The sequence below is a fragment of the Pangasianodon hypophthalmus genome, chromosome 26, assembly GCF_027358585.1.
Source record: "Pangasianodon hypophthalmus isolate fPanHyp1 chromosome 26, fPanHyp1.pri, whole genome shotgun sequence".
Taxonomy (NCBI): domain Eukaryota; kingdom Metazoa; phylum Chordata; class Actinopteri; order Siluriformes; family Pangasiidae; genus Pangasianodon; species Pangasianodon hypophthalmus.
Genome location: NC_069735.1, coordinates 14360041 through 14379297, shown reverse-complemented (window position 1 = coordinate 14379297; position 19257 = coordinate 14360041). Strand labels below are relative to the sequence as shown.

The window sequence follows — 19257 nt, the reverse complement described above, 5'->3', positions numbered from 1 at the left end:
CCAGAAGTTTGAGCTTTCACTTTCTGGCTCCTAGGCGGGGTTTGTTGGAGGAGTGGGGAGGAGGAGGAGGAGGAGGAGGAGGGGGGCGGGGCACGAGCGCGAGTTATTGCTATGCGACCCGACACTGCGAACTTCCATTCAGCTCTGTAAACGCTCCTCCAATGTTTAATTCCGAAGTAGCTATGTATTCTCCGTACTGCCTGACACAGGTAATGCAAAATAATCATCATAATAATAATCATCATCATCATACTATATAGATGGAAGTTTTGCTTTGCGCATGTGCACTGTGATTTTTTGAATTGCATTGTTGCAACTTTTGCTGTTGGTCTCGTGGTTTTGCTCCTTTTAAATGTTTTGGGGTGGTGTGTGTTTGTGTGTGTGTGTGTGTGTGTGTTTGGCTGGTGGGGGAGTCGGGGTGTTGGGGGGGGGGGGGTGCTCTCCTTTTTGCTCTTCGTTTTTTTTTTTTTTTTTCACTCTTCCGCGCTCTTCCCCTCCCCTGCGCGCGCTCTCCCGGTTCTCTCAAACCCCCCTCGTGCGTGGCATCTTTCCAGCGCGCGGATCTGCTTCGTCTCAGTGCACATGGGTTCTCGGAGAAAATGGCGCTTACACACTCAATCTTCAGCTACGCAAAAGAAAAAAAAAAAAAAAAAAAAAAAAAGCTCCACCGCATGCAGGCTATTAAATATTATGTGAAAGTGGTAGGACATCCCGCCTGCTCGCTCGCGCGCCTCTGTTTCGACGTGTTATGTCGTATTTGGGACGCCGCCTCGCCCGCTTCATATAAACACCGGCTTAGTTTTCATTGTGCATTTGCGTTTTTTCCCTCTCTGGAATTCTTCAACATTTAAACGCACTGCTTTTTGTTTTTAGTTTGGTCTGAAGGTTTTGATCAGACCTGAGGTGACTGACAGAATGAACAGCTGTCAGCATGCACGGTGTTTTATTTTCCCTTTTTTTTTTTTTTTTTTACACCCGGCTTATCGCAGCAGATAAGGCGAACTGCAGAACAGTCCAACGGCTTCAACTCCTCTGAACTCTGTATTTTAATGCTACCAGTGCACCTGCATTATTCCAACAACATGCAGCTGCTGCTGCTGTTGTTGACATTTTGGCATCAGGACGAACATCTTTTTTTTTTTAATTATTATTTTTACAAATTGTTGTCGTTTTCCTCAGACTCTGCGTGTGATTCAGCGACAGTCCGTGTGAAATGTTGCATCTAAACACTTGTGCAGTGCAAACCAAAAAAAGTGCTAAATGTTAGGACATTTCTGTCTTTATTTTTTGTGCACCAGTTAAACAGGCTGTATATTAGACAGTGAGTTGATCAAATAAACTTGCAGAGGCTTGTTATTTTTTTTTAAATCCCACCAGACCGTTTTTACTTAACTAACTTCTTCAGAACTGATCGAAATGAATTGATGAACAGCATTAAGAACATGCATTTTTGTGTTGTTTGGGGTTGTGTTTGAAAGAGCAGCATGCAGCAGACTCGTGTCTTGGATCTAACACTTGCACAGTCTGATATTTATGATATGCACACATTTGTATCTGGGTTTTATTCAGCAGAGAATTTAAAAATAATTCAATTTCCAATGCTAAATATTTGTCAGCTTTTTTTTTTTTTTTGCATAGCCTATTCCCAACAATTATTTTTTGCTTTAATCTCTGTTATGATGAAGTATGGATGAAGATGTAATTTATATAATAGAGAACTGCACAGAGCTCATAAATGCAAATAAATTAGCACATAGTTGAATTAATTTTAACGATTGCATTTTCAGAAGTGTGATCTCTCTCTCTCTCTCTCTCGCTCTCTCTCTCTCTCTCGCTCTCTCTCTCTTTCTATTTATTTATTTAAATCTAACAGGTTTATGTGCGGCCTAGTCTTGAATCTTGGCTCAGAAGCAAAAATGCAAAATAACAGCTATTTTAATATTATTATATTGAATTTATATCTGTATTATTATTATTATTATTATTATTATTATTATTATTATTATTATAAAGAATCATTATTAAGCTCGAGGCTGTGTGTGAGTGTGTGAGCGGCGCTCCATCTGCGGGGAAGAGTTGTTTATTTATTTATTTATTTATTTATTTATTTATTTATTTATTTATTTATTTATTCTAAACCTCCGACTCGGCTCTTTTACTGTTTGGCTCGAAACCTCAGTTCGTGGCAGGACTTTGGATTAAGCTTGCCTCTCAGGAAGACCTCAGTCTCGACATTTCTTTACAAATAATGACATTTTTATTTGCACATCAGGTTATATGTATTTTAAACACAGGTTACATAATTTTTCCTAAGCAGTTTCCTTCATTATTTTTATTCTTCCTTCATTTCATAAGAGTTTTGTCTTGGCCTCAGGTTCTTGGCAACTGGTTTTATTTTCCTACAGGCCCAGGACTGGAGGCTGCAGGTCACTGAGACGCTGCATGAAAATATGATTATTAATATTTATTATGAATAGTAGACTGAGTGTTTTGTTTGGTAGTCAATTGCTTTTCTTATGTTGAAAGAAAAAAACAAAAAAAACCTTGAAACTATGTCGATCTGTATCAGCAGCCTATATGATATGATGTATGAATATGATATATGATATATGAATATGATAGATAAATATGATATTAACTGATTCATTGTTTTAATCAGATTTATTGACTGGAACCTTTTTTTTTCCCTCTAAAGTGTGCCTGCAGTGACTCCTCTGCATTTAGAGGCGTGTTCCTCGAGAAGCAGTCGTGTGTTTTAAGGCTCTAACAGACGTGCAGTTCTGTTTCAATGTTTGCTCGTGGTTTTTCCTCGCTGCTTCTCGCGAACGCAGCTGATGGATTATACACACCTAACGTCGCCCAAGGTGCTGGGCTAATCAGTGTAATTAGCCTTCTGCTCACCACATTGCACGTCCTGTAAATACTCAAACAGAATAAGCGGCAACACATGTGAAGTGCATGAGCCTACAGAGCCAGATCAAGTGCTGGCCCAGGCGCGCGCGCGCGGTAAATTATCCTATCGCGAGTGATTTAGCGAAATAAAACCCGACAGAAAGATGGATGTCTTTATGCACGGATAAATAATTAAACTCGGTCATATACACAGCATACAGCTATCAGGCGTAACTGAAGAGAACGATATGGCTTGCTCTGTTGCACATCCTTTGCCTCATATTTTTCCATTTAATTAAAATTAATTAGCGAGCGCGCACACGCGTCACGCGCACCAGAGCGCGCGCTCAGTGTATTATGTGTAAATCTTTCTGCCCTTTTTTCCCCCTCAAGAGCACATTCTTGCATGCAGGAGCGTGCACTTAATGAGAGTACAAGTAGCCTTCCAGACCCACTTGTTAGTATGCAAGTGCACAGGCTCGAAGTTTGGGATTTGGAGCACAGCCAGGGTCTCGGACGGAGTTCGGATTTTCTTTTTTTTTTTTTTTTTTAAATGAATGCTGTCTTTGTGCTCGGTGGCCGCGGCGCGGATCGCAGGTTTTGGCTCAGCTCACTTCAGGCCACGTTTACGCGCAACGAGAGCTTAGCGGTTTGCAGGACAGTCCTGAGTCCTGCAGCCTGCATGCATGCAGAGACCTCTCTCCTGACCAGACACCTGAGCTGCATGCACAAGTCTTTGGGTGAAAATGGATTAAATATGATCTAATGCTCAAAGGTGTGCTGCCTGCACTGGCTCCTCAAGCTCGAGTAATCCACAGAGAGTCAGTTTGCAGCGTGATGCTCGAACCAGCATTAAACTCTGCTCTGGGTGCTGTGCTGAGAGACGAGCAGTGCTGCCAGCTCTCTTCAGAGGTAGCGAAGGCATGCGCAAAAAGTCGCTGGGTGACGTCAGAGATTTGCATAATCGTTGATTCGTCATGATCATTTGCATATCAAATTACAAATTACGTTAAATGAACATTTTTTGAAGACACTTAGAATAGAACAGAATAGTGTTTTGTCTGAAAAATAATAGAAAAGAAGAATTCTTTGGTCACGGCACCACAAACTTTTACAAATGGCAACACAAAATTTACATATTTACAAATGAAGGAACATTTACAAATGGAATAATCCCCTTTTATTACTGTAAATATCATCAACAGAGAGTTTAAAACATAAAGTGCACAGGTGGCACAAACTGTGATCAGTGATTGGTCAATGGGAATTAATAGTGATCAGTGATTGGTCAATGGGAGTAGTGGTGATCAGTGATTGGTCGATGGGAGTAGTGGTGATCAGTGATTGGTCGATGGGAGTAGTGGTGATCAGTGATTGGTCAATGGGAACAATGGTGATCAGTGATTGGTCAATGGGAATAGTGGTGATCAGTGATTGGTCGATGGGAATAGTGGTGATCAGTGATTGGTCGATGGGAGTAGTGGTGATCAATGATTGGTCGATGGGAATAGTGGTGATCAGTGATTGGTCTATGGGAATAGTGGTGATCAGTGATTGGTCGATGGGAATAATGGTGATCAGTGATTGGTCGATGGAAACAACAGTGATCAGTGAGTGGAGTGATGTGAGCTGGAGAACCAGATCAAGTACAAGACACTCACTAACATCTGCTCAGAAAGTCACTCAATTTGTTGCTTTTGAAATAAATTCACTAAAGGGATCTAAAAAATCACTAACTCTAGTGACAAAGTCTCTGAATTGGCAACACTGGCTGAGAGAGAAGTTAGAAATACTAACCCCGCCCCCTCGAATCTGATGTCATTTTTCTGGCAATTTCATTCGTCTGGATTCAAAGTGTTACAAACTTCCACGTTAGATGAATTCAGGATTCATGCATAGAGCATGACTGTAACTGGAGCTTGGTTTTTTTTTTAAATAAAAACACTAACTTAAAAATATTTTGTAGGAAATGAGATAAAAAAGTGAAATGTAAACAGTAGTGCATGTGTAGTAGAAACTGACACTGTCGGATCCTAAAAGTCAACCTGATCAGTTTTTAAAAAATCATAAATGTGTTTGGATTTCATCTTATTTTATATGAATGAAGTTGTAGGATAAGTTACATACATTAACCATGCCCCTTAATCCTAATTTAACCTTTGTATATTTCATAAGACATGAGTTGTATGAAATATTATGAATTTGTATGAGGATTAGTTTAAAGTAGTACCTCCTATTACCGGAAATAGTAGTTAGCTGAAGTAGCTAGCTAATACCACTGCCAGCAATGCTGCTTCCCATGTATATTCATAAGTGGCTTAGCGAAACATGGCCACTGTCAACTTTTGTATGGCATCGATTGTCAACACATGAGGAAAATCTTGTGTAAACTTTTGACAGAGTAAACAATTTTCATTACATAAGACTAGGCTCGTTGCTAGCTGTTGTTAATGCGCCAACATTAACAAGCAGTGTTTTCTGTGCTAGTTATTTTTCTTTTCTCATCTTAACTCTTTTTTGTGGTGCATGATGGACAGATTGTCAGTTTTTCAACACTTTTTTTTGTCTGCCAAACACAGCACATAAAGCATATGCACAGGAAGGGGGAGGCGATGCATAGCATCTTAGACATAACTTTTAAAAGTAAAAACGTAAAAAAAAATACAATGGGTAAATAGTGGTTTGAAGAGCTGCGTAAGGCTGCACTAAAAATATATGTGTTTAATTATTAATTGAGGAAATCTGTTGATGAAAATTAAATACTTGTGCTAAAGCATAAATGTCAAACAGCATGCAGAAAAGAATATACATTTTTTTGAAGTATTTTTTTTCCAAAGAAAACTAAAATTAAGGTCACAAATACAAATACTGATATGGTTGATAAGTTGCACACACCCTCACACACACACACACAGGCCGTAGAGCGCTATAAAAAAAACAACTACGGAGCATTTTTATATTCAGTAAAAGTGGTAGTCCTCCTTCTTAAAACATCTTCGCAAATGCTTGACATAATCTGTGTGTTTTGCACAAGACAGTTATGAACACTCAGATATTGTGTATTAGTGCATAGTTTTGTGACTTGAAACACTGCTTGTATGGGTTAGAGGAGGAAAAACACTAAAGCACGTTGGTCATGTTCTAGCTGTTACACACATGACCAGACTGATTAGGTGTTTGAACAGGAAAATCACCAAACTCTGCTGAATTTCAGACATTAAAGCTGCAGCTGAAAGAAGGAAAATGCAAAAATTGCTGGAGCTAGTGTGTGTGTGTGTGTGTGTGTGTGTGTGTGTGTCATGCTCGGATTCAGGCTTCAGTAGGTCAGCGTCTCACACTCCTCAGATCTCCTCTGGTCCCAAACCGCAACGCTACAATAATTCTTCCAAACCATCTTCCGAACCAAATATGTGTTGAAGAAATCCCAGGTTTCTCACACAAAATGAGAAACATTAAGAATTTCTTTTTACTGCTATGAAAAAATAACAGATTTTGGGCAAGAACTTGGTTGTTGCAATTACTGTCAGCCTACTAAAGTGTATTTCTTATTAAAAATATCCAAAGAACATTTAAGAACAAGTGAGATATCAATTATAAATTCATTTAATCATTTTTTTTACAATTCAGAACAATTGATTAAATTTGAAAACAATATAATAAATGGTGAAAAGAATTGTGTAAAAAGAAAAGTGTAAAATAGTAAAATTCACAAATTACAGAACATGTAAAAATGAATCTTATCTATATTTTAAAAAAAACGTACTAAATTACACAAGTATAAATAATATATAAATATATAGTTAAGTGTAACATAGACAGACCCTCTGTTTATATTAACTTGTAACTAAGGTGATTTGAAGTTATTGTTATAAAGTAAGATATTATATGCTAAATGAAGAGTGTGTTTAATAATATTAAATAGAAGTAACTGATTTTTCCGTTCAAAATGCCACTCCACTCATTCACAGGAGTAATTTGATCTCATACATCAGTAAAATGCCCCAAGATTTAATTTAATATTGAGTTTGTATTGATTTCCACATTTGATCACGCTCTGACTTTCTAATGCGCTGAACACGTGTGAAAATGCAAAACTCATGGAATTACAGTAACGCAGTTGAAGCCTGGTCGAGGACAAATGCCCTGCCAAGCCAGCATTCGAATGCCTTATTTGTTTAAATCACAGCTGCGCTCTCGTACGGTTCAGATGTTTCCGTGTGATGATTTCATTTCTCATTCCTCATCAGATAAGCCTCTGTTGGCTCATTCAAGCTCAAGCAGCAGATGACCCAAGACTGATGTACTTACACTACAGGTTTCCTAAATGCACATGGGAAAAAAACCTCGAAATGCGAGTCACGCAAAAAGACCTGAGAAGACTCATTTTAAGTTAGCGTGCTCTGTTCCATAATCCTTGATTGTCCTAAAGTGACCCAAAATCTCTGAGGTGAAGTTGTGATATAGAGACGAGGTAGTTAAATTCATCATGAAAATCTTACAAAAGTTTTTTCCTTTTTTTTTTTTTTACCAGTTAAAGGAACAGTGAAATTTATGCACTTTTTACAAATAACCCTGAATATAAATGATCAGCCAGTATTCTGTTATTTTATGAAACTGTTTGAGATATAAATTGAATGAATTAGCCAAATAAGGCCAAAGTGAGGCAAGTGTGTTAGGGTTTAGGCTTTCTGTTTGCACAACTGACCGGACTCAGAGAGAGAGTGTGAGGATCCATGTGACAGGTACTTTAATACAAAATCCAAGCATATAAATCAGTGTCGTTAATCAGGCAGTATTGAAACTACGAGTACTTGTGGTACAACAAGGCCAGAGGACAATCTAAAAAAGGTAGAGGATCAGTGGAGAAGCAAGGCTTGGAACTTATATATCCAGAATGGTTGGCAAGACTTCGCAATCAGTCAAAAGTCCAGGTGTGTTTGTATACTGAGAAGTCAGGAAGTGAACTGAAAAGTGTTGGCAGAGGTCACATCAGAACATTATTAATGTCTTGGACTGTTATTACAACAATGCTAAACTGGGAGCTATTAGCTTTGTTTACTTGTTAGCTACAATGGCCTTGTAGCACCACTGCAAAACTAAAGAAGAGAATTTCGAACACATCTGGGGCCTGAATAATTGTGTCACTTTAAAACTAGAAGAAATCCTTTATCTGTGTTTATTTGTTGTGTTCTTGACCAAAATCCAGTTCACAGCACCACAATAGTTCAAGTGTGACAAATCCATGAATGATGGTTCTTGCTGCAGAATTGTTGAAGAAGGGATGTACTTGAATGAATAAAAGTTACATTTTTTTGATGCGTTAAAACACTAAAATCTAGAGTGAAGCCAAGTTTCATAAACTGAGCTAAAGAGGAGAATAACAAACCCATGAAGAGACGAGGAGAGACTGTTGATTTTAGTAAAGGTGTCTGGGGAAATGAAGAGTTCAGCCTCAGGAAGTTCCTAGCCCTCCAGTCTATATGTCAGAGAACGACATATTAACATTATGGACTTCGTCTCAAATCTCAAATCTCTCCCCAGTAATGAAATCCTCGCCAAAGGATTTGTCTTTCGCCTTCTCTCTCTATTACCTCCATCTCTTGTACTGTACGCCTGTGGACACTCATACTGTCTGTACATACACTTAAGCCATAAATATAGTATAAGTAAGGAAAAACACACTGTGATAGGAAAATAATCACTGACGGGGTGATGTGATTTTTACTACCTCGAAGTGAATTATTTTCCAATTACAGCACATCCCAGAGTGTTTCGTTCTTCTTATACCACAGCAATTTACCAACAATTATAAATTTCAGTTTATTAAAGAAGGACAGATCATACTTTTTATCCATTTATAGTAACATTTACTGTTGTTCTGTCTCTTGAAGTTGATAAGACAAAAAAACTGTAAACTCCTCTGTCCTGAAGACTTTCCTGTGGTGGAAAACCCACTGACTGTTACAAAGCATTGACACTGGAGACTCCTTCCATAAATATCACATAGGTGTAGTATTAGCCTTTAATTTTGTGTAGCTTCTGCTGTACAACTCTCTGTGTGAGTTGTTACTATAGAAATCATAACATATTAGAATGAGCGCATCGATATAAACCTGTGAATAGAATTATGGCTGGAACTATTTTGAGAGCTGCTCCTATAGAAATTAATCAACCAATCAGAATTGAGAATTCAGCAGCACTGTGGTATTTTGGAAATAAATTGATAACATATTGCACTGTATTCTGTTTCTATATGAGACTATAATTACCTCCACCCGTGCTTGTCCATTCAACCAAAACCAGTGTTTTTAGTCGTGGTAGCTGCTCTACGTATGAGCAAATAGCCCCCTAATACACACAAACATACACACACTGACACACACTGACACACACACACTCACGCACGCTCATTACATAACCACAGAACCCCTAATCACTTCAGTGTGTGGAACCATGTCATAATAGATCCTTTCATAACAGTTACTTCATATTTTGTCCCGAACTTTTTTTTTTCTTTTTCAGTAACTGGAGTTGGTTTTGGGACACCGTTGCCACAATTCCACACAATCCTCCTGCGTCTCGTAATTTTCTGTTTTCGATTTGTCAATTCCTTGCAAGTTACATGGAAAAGCCACTTTCTGGACTGCGCACGATGCTTGGGTGCATTTTGTCCATTGGGCCTGTGGGATCTTTCACTATGTGCCTCAGTCCACATTTTCTGGTTGCGGGCAATAAACAGAAAACTGAGCAGAGGAATTTAAAATAAGTTGGAGTCGCTTGTTAACTGACACGACTTGTGACAGTATGATGCAAAGGTCTGTGTTTGGCAAATAAGTAGTGTGTGTGTGTGTGTGTGTGTGTACACACTAGCACTATCAGTGCTGTTGTATTGATAGAACACATCCAAGGTCATTTTATTTCTGTCTTATGGGCGTGTGTGTGTGTGTTTGGGGGTGTGTATGTGTGTGTGTGTGTGTGTGTTTGGGGGTGTGTATGTGTGTGTGTGTGTGTGTTAGATGTGCAGACAGCTTGTTTTAAGTCATCCATACCAGAAAGACTAATATAGATCAGTCATCCCTGTGATGTGTGTCTAAAAAGGCCGGCAATAAAAGAGGCCTAAATAGAATACACTTTGTCAGTTTGAATATTAGAAACTTAATTTGAAATTTTTTGATCTTTGCATCTTATTTTGGCGCTTATCCGGTGAGAGCGGTGAAGTGTTATGTCCGGGTGGCACCATATGTCGTGTTGTGCGTCTCTCTACAGACAGGATTGTTCTCCTGACCTTTAGTCCAAAGTGCGTAGTCGGTCAGTAGATAAGCGTTCGCTGGCACCTCTCCATCTGTCGGGGAAATATCACCACGCCGTTGCGTAATATACAATATCGTTACCTGACGTGAACTTAGACGATGAGCCATGGTAGCTGCAAGAGAGCGCTGTTTACAGTTCATTATTGTATACATTGAGCGCTGGTGTGTGTACCCCTTTACCTATACCACATGCCTGCATTGACTGCTGTATATATATACACACACATACATATATATATATATATATATATATGTGTGTGTGTGTGTGTGTGTGGTGTGATTTTTGTTTTTTTAGCAACAAAATTTTTTGTTTGTGGATATTCTGGAGATTCACCTGCTGTTTACAATTTTAAAAAGTTTTTTGCAGGCAAGTCAGTGTGTCCCAATGTCCCATCCAGTCGCAGCCTTGTAACGTGGGCGTGACATGTCAGTGTTGTGTTCTGATTGGACACGAAGCACAAAAGACTGACATCATACACTGACATCGTACAATAAAAAGCTGCTATTGGTGGACACGATTTTTTTGTCCAAGCTTGTCAAACTTTCCTGCATGATAAACCTAGTTATAATGAGCAAGAGACTAAAACTCAGTGGAGAATAGAAAAGAACAATAGAATAGTGGAATAATAGACTAGATTAATAGAGTAGAATAGAAAAGAATATGACAATAGAGTAGAATACGAGAGTAGAATGTAATAGAATAAAGTAGAACAGAGTTAAACAACAGAATAGTAGATTAGAATGGAATAATAGAGTAGAATGAAATTGAATAAAAGAATAGAATGGAGCAAGAGAATAAAATAAAGTAGAACAGAGTTAAACAGTAGAATAGTGTTGGGTAGAGAAGAATAATAGAGTAGATTAACAGGGAAGAAAAAAATGTGAATAGATTCAAATAGAACAAAATAGAGTGCAGTAGATTCAATGAATAGAATTGAATTAAATAAGAGACTAGAATAGAATTGAGTAGAGTAGAATAGAGTGTTGATGACTGATTGTAATGGTACAAAAGGTATATATATATATATATATGTATATATATATATTTTTTTTTTTTTTTGTATGAAAGCATAAGGTAAGGGTTGAAGTTGTTGTCGTTCTGGTGATTCCTGCACGCTGTGTATAGATGTATAGATTAAATTAAATGTTGGATGACGCTTTTTTCTCGCACTCCTGAACGTCTCTAGAGAACACGGCCACGATAATTAAAATCATGACATCTCACTACACGGCACATGTTAAGAAGTCGCCGTCGCATATGTTGCTTGCTGTCGTACAAGTCTGTAAACGTCATAATAATAGCTTGCATTTGAAGCTTTAATCCGAGCCCAGGGCCAAGTTCCAACATTGCTCTTCGGAGTCGTTGAGTTTGATGTAGGATCGGTTCTAATCAGGTCCAGGTGTGCTTTGGATTATCTGATAATGATACTTAATCCCAGAGGACCTCCGCGATGATTATCTTTCAAATAAACCATAATAGCAGATGAAAATCCACACATGTAGACAATTCCGGATCAGCGTTTAAAGTCAGCACACATTAGCGAAGACGGACGGAGATGCCGAATAATCTGCATGCTAAACAGAGTGTAATCTGTAATCATTCATTCGGATCTCACTTTCTCCGGCTTGGAACGTTTCATGTTTGCAGAACGTTGTACACAAGCTAAACTCTGATGGAGCGCATTACATACTGCATACTACCCCCTCACCACCACCCCCTTCACCCCCCCACTTCCAAAACTCCCTCAGGCGGTGCAGTTGGAGGGATGCGGACACGAGGGAGGGGATGGTGGCTTTTAAACGAGTGGAGAGAGGGATGGTGGTTTTGTAAATGAGCGTGGGGTGGACGGCAGTTTATAAAGGAGTGGAAGGAGGGATGGTGGTTTCTAAACGAGCAGAGGGAGGGAGAGTGGTTTTTTAAACGAGTGTGGAGAGGGAGAAGGTGGTTTCGGGTGGGGTGGAGAAGGGATCACTGTTTATTTACTTATAGGCTGCAGCCGTAGACGCTTAACAAGAAGAATGAGTGGCAGTGAGCCAGGCACCAAGCAAAGGGAAATGTGCGCATAGGAGGGAAAGAGAGTGTGTGTTTGCGTGCATGTGTGTGTTTGTGTGTGAGAAAGAGAGTTTGTGTGTCTTTAACGCACTTAACATTAATCTTGCTGATGTAGGCATTCCTGTGGTTCTCTCTCACTCTCTCTTGTTTTTGCTCTCGTTCACTTTTGTAAGCGTTTGCTGCCACAGGTTGCAGCACAGCGCGGAAATAAAACAAGGAATGTAAACGATTAAAAGTGCAGTTGGGCTGCCGTTGCAAGAACGTGTGAAGAACAGTTAAATACAGGGTTTGCAGCATAATACTGTGCTGGTTAAAACCTAGAAAAATGGTGTTGCTAGGCAACTAATTAATATGGAAGCAACCACGAGCTACCTAATAACTAAAGCTAGCGAAAGAGTTAGCTAGCATATTAGTTACGAACAATATAAAAGCAGTGTGACAGAAAATAAAACAGACAAAACTATCAACAACGTCAACAGTTTCCTCAGAGAACTTTTCTTAATATGACATAAATTGCACAATAATTACAATTAGGATTAACTAACCGAATTTCTACTTCCACCACGGTCAGAAATGTTAACTTAATAGTGTCACAGCTGTCTTAAAAAAGAAGTAAAAACCACATAAAAAAGTACTCAGCAAACTTCAGCTAGCAGTGCATACCAACTAGTAAAAATGCTAATTTGTTTGCTTAAATAGCTGATTGCAGCTCAATAAATGACTATATTTTTCCACCAAAAATCAAAAATCTTTTTTTTTTTCCTTCTTACAAGAAATACAAAAAAAGTGACCCTGGAATGAAGGCAACCCTCAGGAATATTAACTTGTAAACTTGGTTTTAGTCAGAAAATTTACCTCAGGATCGTCTGAGCTAATGGATACTACAGTTTTTGAAGCTAATGTTTTGTTAGCTAGCCACTTCTATGAGTGCTTGTTTGGTTTTGAATGGTTAGTTGCAGCTGAATATGGTCAATGTATAAACAATTTGAACAAGTCAATGACTTTTGCTTAATCTTTTAGGAATAAAATGCTGAGCTACACTAAAATGTACAGGCTAGCTAGCTAGCTAGCACATAGGTGTTATGTCTCATGTATGAACAACAAAAAGGCACAGTGAGCGTGGAAACAGGAGAAACATGACAAGAATATCAACTTTTCCCTCAGATATATGGGTAAATTGCTAAGAAAAGACTCCATAGAAGTAGAATGGAACTTTTATTACATTTAGCATTGAAAACAAACTGAGCCTCTGTGGAATTAGCCATATTAGGAAACATCCACTTGACATGATAATCTGTGAACTCAGAGAGCTGTCAGAAAAAATTAAATTTCCGAAGTTACAAAGTTACACAAGAGAGCTGTTCTTATGGAATCGTCTTGTAAACACATTGGACACATTCAGTCCCTGTCTGAATGCCTCATTTTGCACATTTACCACCTTTCTATCTGACCTCAAAACTGCAGTTCTTTAGTGACTTTAGCAGGCAGCGTGGTCTGCAGAGCCATATAGAACTGCATAGATGTGATTATAGCTCGGTGGCAGCGTGCCAGATGTCGTGCTTCATTCCCCAGCTATGTGTTTAGGTACGTGTGTGTGTGTGTGTGTCCAGCCGCACTTCTGCGTTATGTGTGTTTAGACTGCCTTTCACGGAGGTGGTGAAATCCAGACACTAACCTGAAGGCACCGTGCCGTTAGCATGTGGAACTCTGCCAGCTTCTCGCTGAAGCCGCTACTACGGAAAACCCAGAGGGACAAAATTAAAAAGGATGTGTGAAGTGAAGTGACGTGGCTGGGACTTTTTATTGTTCACATTGTGGGATGTGTTCTCCTGACAGATCAGTGAAGCGAGAACTTCAAAAACTAGGCCAGTTGGGGCAAGGTCAAGGCTAGTTGGGACCTGCATGCCGCTGTCTAATTTGCATGGTTGTTATCCTCAAAAGAAACCAGTTTCAATTGAACAAGTAACGGAATCAAAGGAATCTGGCGAATTCTTCAAGTAGGACATGCCCCTGTTTACCAATCAGTGGTATCTGACATCATCAGCGTGGCTCATACTTTTTCCATTCTGGTTGAAAATTCCCTCAAGGCGCACCAATCAGGTTTTGAACAGGAACGTTTCAGTGGAGCTTTGCTTTTCATTTCACAAATTTCATTTTGTTTAAGGTATTGAAACATTCACCATGTTTGGGTGGAGTCAACCCTTAGGGTGCTTTTACACTTGTTTCTCAACTGCCAGTGCATGCTTTATGTGTAATCCTATTCAAAGTGAGTGGATTGTGCTCAGACTTGAGCACTTCCAAAAGTTTTCAGAAAAGCGCTGGGTAAAGTGAAACACCTTTTTTTTTAGTTCCCGTCCAATAAGGTCGCAAGTTGGAGCACAAGCAAGAGAGAAAAACATGGAGAACAAAGTGCTGGTGAAAAAAAATTGTCTTGTTAGTCTTAACGAGATCTTGTCTTTCAATATTCCAAATAAAAATAACTGTTTGGCTGGTTTTTGGACATTCACTGGTACGAGTGTGTGATATATACAGTCAAATTCTCTAGATTTTCTGCCTGCAAAGCTACAGCGAAGACAAACAACCTCCTCGTCACCAGGGTTAAATTAATCTTTATTTCATCTGCATTACAGAGAATAATAAATCAAATCTAGCTAGCAAGCTACTACTGGTAATCGAGTTGTCATGGATACAATATGCAGTAAAAAACAAACAAAAAAAAAACAAACAAAAGCCAAGTGTGAAAGTACGCTTAGTAGTTTTTATGACTAGCTAGCTAGCATTACCTCAGCTAGCCTTATCTTATCTAGTTCAGCTCGCTAAAATCTCTTCTCATTGCCACTGAATATTTATCTTTAATAAGTAATTTGAAGCAAATGTAATTTTGGTAGTTTAGCAAATGCTTCCTAATGAACATCAAAACAGAAGTTGCTCACACCTCATGCTGGTCAAGAAAATAATACTTACAAGTAAATGTGCCCAAGATCCACTTGTTTTTGCACTGTAAATGATTCTGAGGCTTGTGGCCAGATAGGTGTACAATAAGTATCAGACGAACTGTGAGCCATGGGCAGAGGCTAATGTCTGTGTATTCTGCGTGTGCTAAACAATGCCAAACAAGAACACACTGGCGTATTGTGTTTCTCTTGGTGTATTTGTACATGTAACTGATATAAATGAATAGGTTGAAGGCGTTACGATGGTAAAAAAAAAAAAAAGTAAAAGAAAAAAAGAAACCTAGGACTTGACTTTGGCTTGTTGACTTGAGACTTGATATATAATACATGAAACTCGCTTGATACTTCAGGCTAAAAGACTTGGACTTGCTTATACTTGCAAAATGAAGACACCTTTGCAATGAATTTTGGGGCGATTTGTGACTCACTCTTGTACTAAGAGTCTTCGTTTAAATGTATGATGAGTGAGATTGAGCTTTAATATATTCAGTGTAAAGTTCCGTGCAGTTTTATTCAGTCATTCATCTTCAGTAGCTGGTTTACCCTCGTCAGGGTCACAATGGATCGGGACTGTATCCCATGAAGTGGGAATACACCCCAGATGGGACACCCTAGGTCCATCTCAGGGCTTCAGCACATACTACTTCATAGCTAAGGGTAGTTTAGTGTAGCCAGTGTACCTATATCTTGTTTTTGGGAGGAAACCAGAGAACCTGGAAGAAACCTATGTGGATATGGGGTGTCCGTGTGGGTTTTCACCATGTTCTCCAGTTTCCTCCTACTCCCCAAAAGCATGCCAGTAGATGGATTAATGACTCGAAATTGCCCCTCAGTGTGTGTGTGTGTGTGTGTGTGTGTGTGTCTGTCCTTGTGTGTCCTGAGATGGACTGGCCTTGCTGTACATCTTACACCAGAGTTCCTGGGATATGGTCCGGAATTCACCCTGAGCACGATAAAGATGAATGAATGAATGAATGAATGAATGTGTATTTGGTTTTTTATTCGGCAAGCTCATGATACTGGGATGAACAATCTGCTGTTTTTGAATGTAACAGTGTTTAATGGACTTGTCATTCCTGCTTCCCTGAAGAGTTACTGCTGAAGAATTTTGGCAAAGCCAGAGGAATTATCTGGAATTAGACTCTACGCCCCAGCAACATGGATTGTTCCAAGAAGAAGTAGCCAAGGGAGTGGAACGTGGCGCTACGACATGGAGATGTTAGTGTGTAGAAGACCAGGGATTGCTAGCTAATGTGTAGCTGTGTAAAGATATCACCCTTTCCCTGCAAGGCCTTTTCCTTTCTACCGCACATGATCAGACCCATTAACTGTCTGCCCAGGTTTGCTATTCAGAATTAGCTTGCCGGTTTATCCACTGATGCTAATATCCACTGACGCCCCACGGTTAGTGTTAGCAACTCACTAGCCATTTGGCCAGACTCTTTTTCCATTATTGTGTCTGGAAGCGTACACCCGGGCTTGTAACTATGATACACACATATTGGATTTCTTAGCGGGAAGTGAAGGAATGCTAACCATATTATCCTGCTTAGGGGTGTTACGGGTTGCCAAGTCCTATCAGGGAGAATATGATGTGGATTTAACTTCACCGTCCCTTCACCACTCTCCTCTTAAATCAAGTCCATGTAGTGTATTTGTCTTGCATGATTGCCGGATATCAGTTTGAGTCCTATATTGCACTCTAACCACTTTCTGTCCTGCCATGAGTTATAGATTTTTTTTTGAATGCATATCTGTGGCTTTTCAGCAGCCAGGTGTGTATATATATATATATATGTGTGTGTGTGCGTGTGTGTGGGTGTGTTTACGTTCAGGATAGAGTAATTTCCTCTATTTGAAAGGCTCTCTTTCCGCTTTCCCTCTGGAATGCATCTGTCACCAAGAACCATTAGTAGATTTTTCGCACTTCGGCGCGTGTTCAAGCATATGCGCCATTAGCAGATATTTTGGGTTTCAACCAAGAAGTAATAGAGGATCCGTTTATACCAACAACCAGACCTGTGATTAGACGGTTTAATCAGTACAGTTACAGTGGACACAGTCAGATTACTGACACAAATAGACTTTAAAACTGACTTTTCAGGTGTTTCTCAGTGCACAGGACTGTGTTGTGCTGAAGAGAATGATGATCACACACATTCAGAAACAGTCTGGCAGTAACTATTTACTTTCACATTTATAGCCGCTCATCCGGCAGAGACTTTAATCCAGAGTGACTTACAGGAGAGGCAGAGTCCAGACTCAGCACAGAGCTGTTAAAGAAACTAGGAAAGATCCTGTAGTACAGTGACAGAGTTTCTACCAAATAACCTGAAACAAGTGTGTGTGTGTGTGTGTGTGTGTGAGAGAGAGTGTACTGAAATATAACACTAAGATGTGTTATATCCACACACACCCCCCCCCCCCCCCACCCCCCCCCACGCTCACTCACTCAGTCACTCACTCTCTTCTCTTTCTCTTCAGTTAATCCTTGATTACATATGAGGATAAAAATAGTGTGAATTTCTTTCTTTCTTTCTTTCACATTTGATTTTTCTGTTTGTTTCTTTCTTACTGACATTATTGTATATTATACTGATATTGTTATATATTATTCTTATATCCTTATATACGTATAATGTGTGTTATTATTGAATTTATGAATTGTGTAATGAACCTGCATTTTAGAAAGGCTATACATTTATATGAATCTCATTAACTCTCTGTAAAGCCCAGTTCCCACTCTGTTTCCAGCTCAAGCTCCTGTGGTCCAGATTCTGATGCCTTAGATCATTAAAAAAAAAAAAAAAACAGCACTAAAGAACTAAAGAAGTAGATGATACAGCCTGCATTGCACAGTGGTTAGGGTGAAACCACAGAATTGACCTTTGACCCTAAGTAATATAAGCCCTCATGTACTTTTATTTTTATGGTTTATGACAAATTCGCATGAAACAATTCAATTTAGGAAGAAATGGTTTGTGAAAGTGGCTGAAAGCTTTCTGAAGCTATGATATGCCATGACAGCGGATGACGGTGTGTGTGTGTGTGTGTGTGTGTTGTTCCAGGTGTTTCATACCCTCTCCGGCTCTTCTGCTAGCACTCTAGTTGAATTTGTCAGAGCTGTGCTTTTGTGACCGAGGCGATTTCATTTCCGACACGCAGCTTTTGGCCTTTGTCTTTTATAAATTGATGGGAGCGTTCTTCCCTACTGGGCTGTCTCTCTATTTCTCTCTCTCACTCACACACACACATACTCTTTCTTTCTTTTCATTCGTATTCTCTGACATGAAGCCAAGTAAGCTTGTGACGTGGCACCATCTTGAAGCAGCAGAGAGCTGTGGAGTACAGGCCATTCTGACTGTGTGTGTGCGTGTGTGTGTGTGTGTGCGTGCACTGTACATAAGGCTGCATAATGGATAAAATTCTTATTATTTTATCATTATTTTGCTCCATGTTGAAATTATCATTCTCACTATTATTCAGACAATTAGAAAAAATAGGTTTTGTTGCACTTTATAATTTTAAAGGTGCAATTGTTACTTGTACAAATAATATGGAAAATATATAGAACATGATTTTAAAAAAAAACAATGGATTAAGCTATGGCCTTAGCAAAAGTGTATTAAGTTGCTGAGAAAAACTGTTTGGATAACTGACTTCCGGTCTGGAATGCTTGTTTGTGTTTGGATGAGCCTCTTGTCAGTCATTTTATAGACACTATACGGGCCACCTAAGATCCGGGGGGGCGGAGCTTCATGAAAACAGGTGGAATCATTCAAATGTTGAACCCACCTAAAAAATAGAGACCTTGAAAAAAAAGACCAGTCTTACCTAAAGCACCTTTAAATGAACAAAAGAACACATCTTCACATTTTACACAGCCACATTCCAAGGCACTTATAAGTGCGACAGATCTGCACAGAACTGAGCAGATGATGATTATGGGCCTCGTTCGAGGGTCTAACAGCGGCTCACTGATAGAACCTTCAGGTCACTATCAAAGAACATTAATCACATGAGCTTAAACACATGCACAGAAAGGCTA

The 19257-nt window shown here is 39.2% G+C and overlaps 1 protein-coding gene across 7 annotated transcripts in view; it reads left to right on the top strand.

Annotated features, from left to right (window-relative positions):
* nfixa (nuclear factor I/Xa) overlaps positions 1-19257 on the top strand; it is a 113189-nt gene that overhangs the window by 16539 nt on the left and 77393 nt on the right. The window contains exon 1 of one of the 7 annotated variants that reach the window (XM_026932197.3): positions 90-209. The exons of the other annotated variants lie outside the window; for them this stretch is intronic. Within the exon in view, the coding sequence (XP_026787998.1) occupies positions 162-209 (48 nt within the window). The 5' untranslated portion in view covers positions 90-161. Of the gene's footprint in view, positions 1-89; positions 210-19257 lie in introns of those variants that run through there. 7 annotated transcript variants of the gene reach the window in all.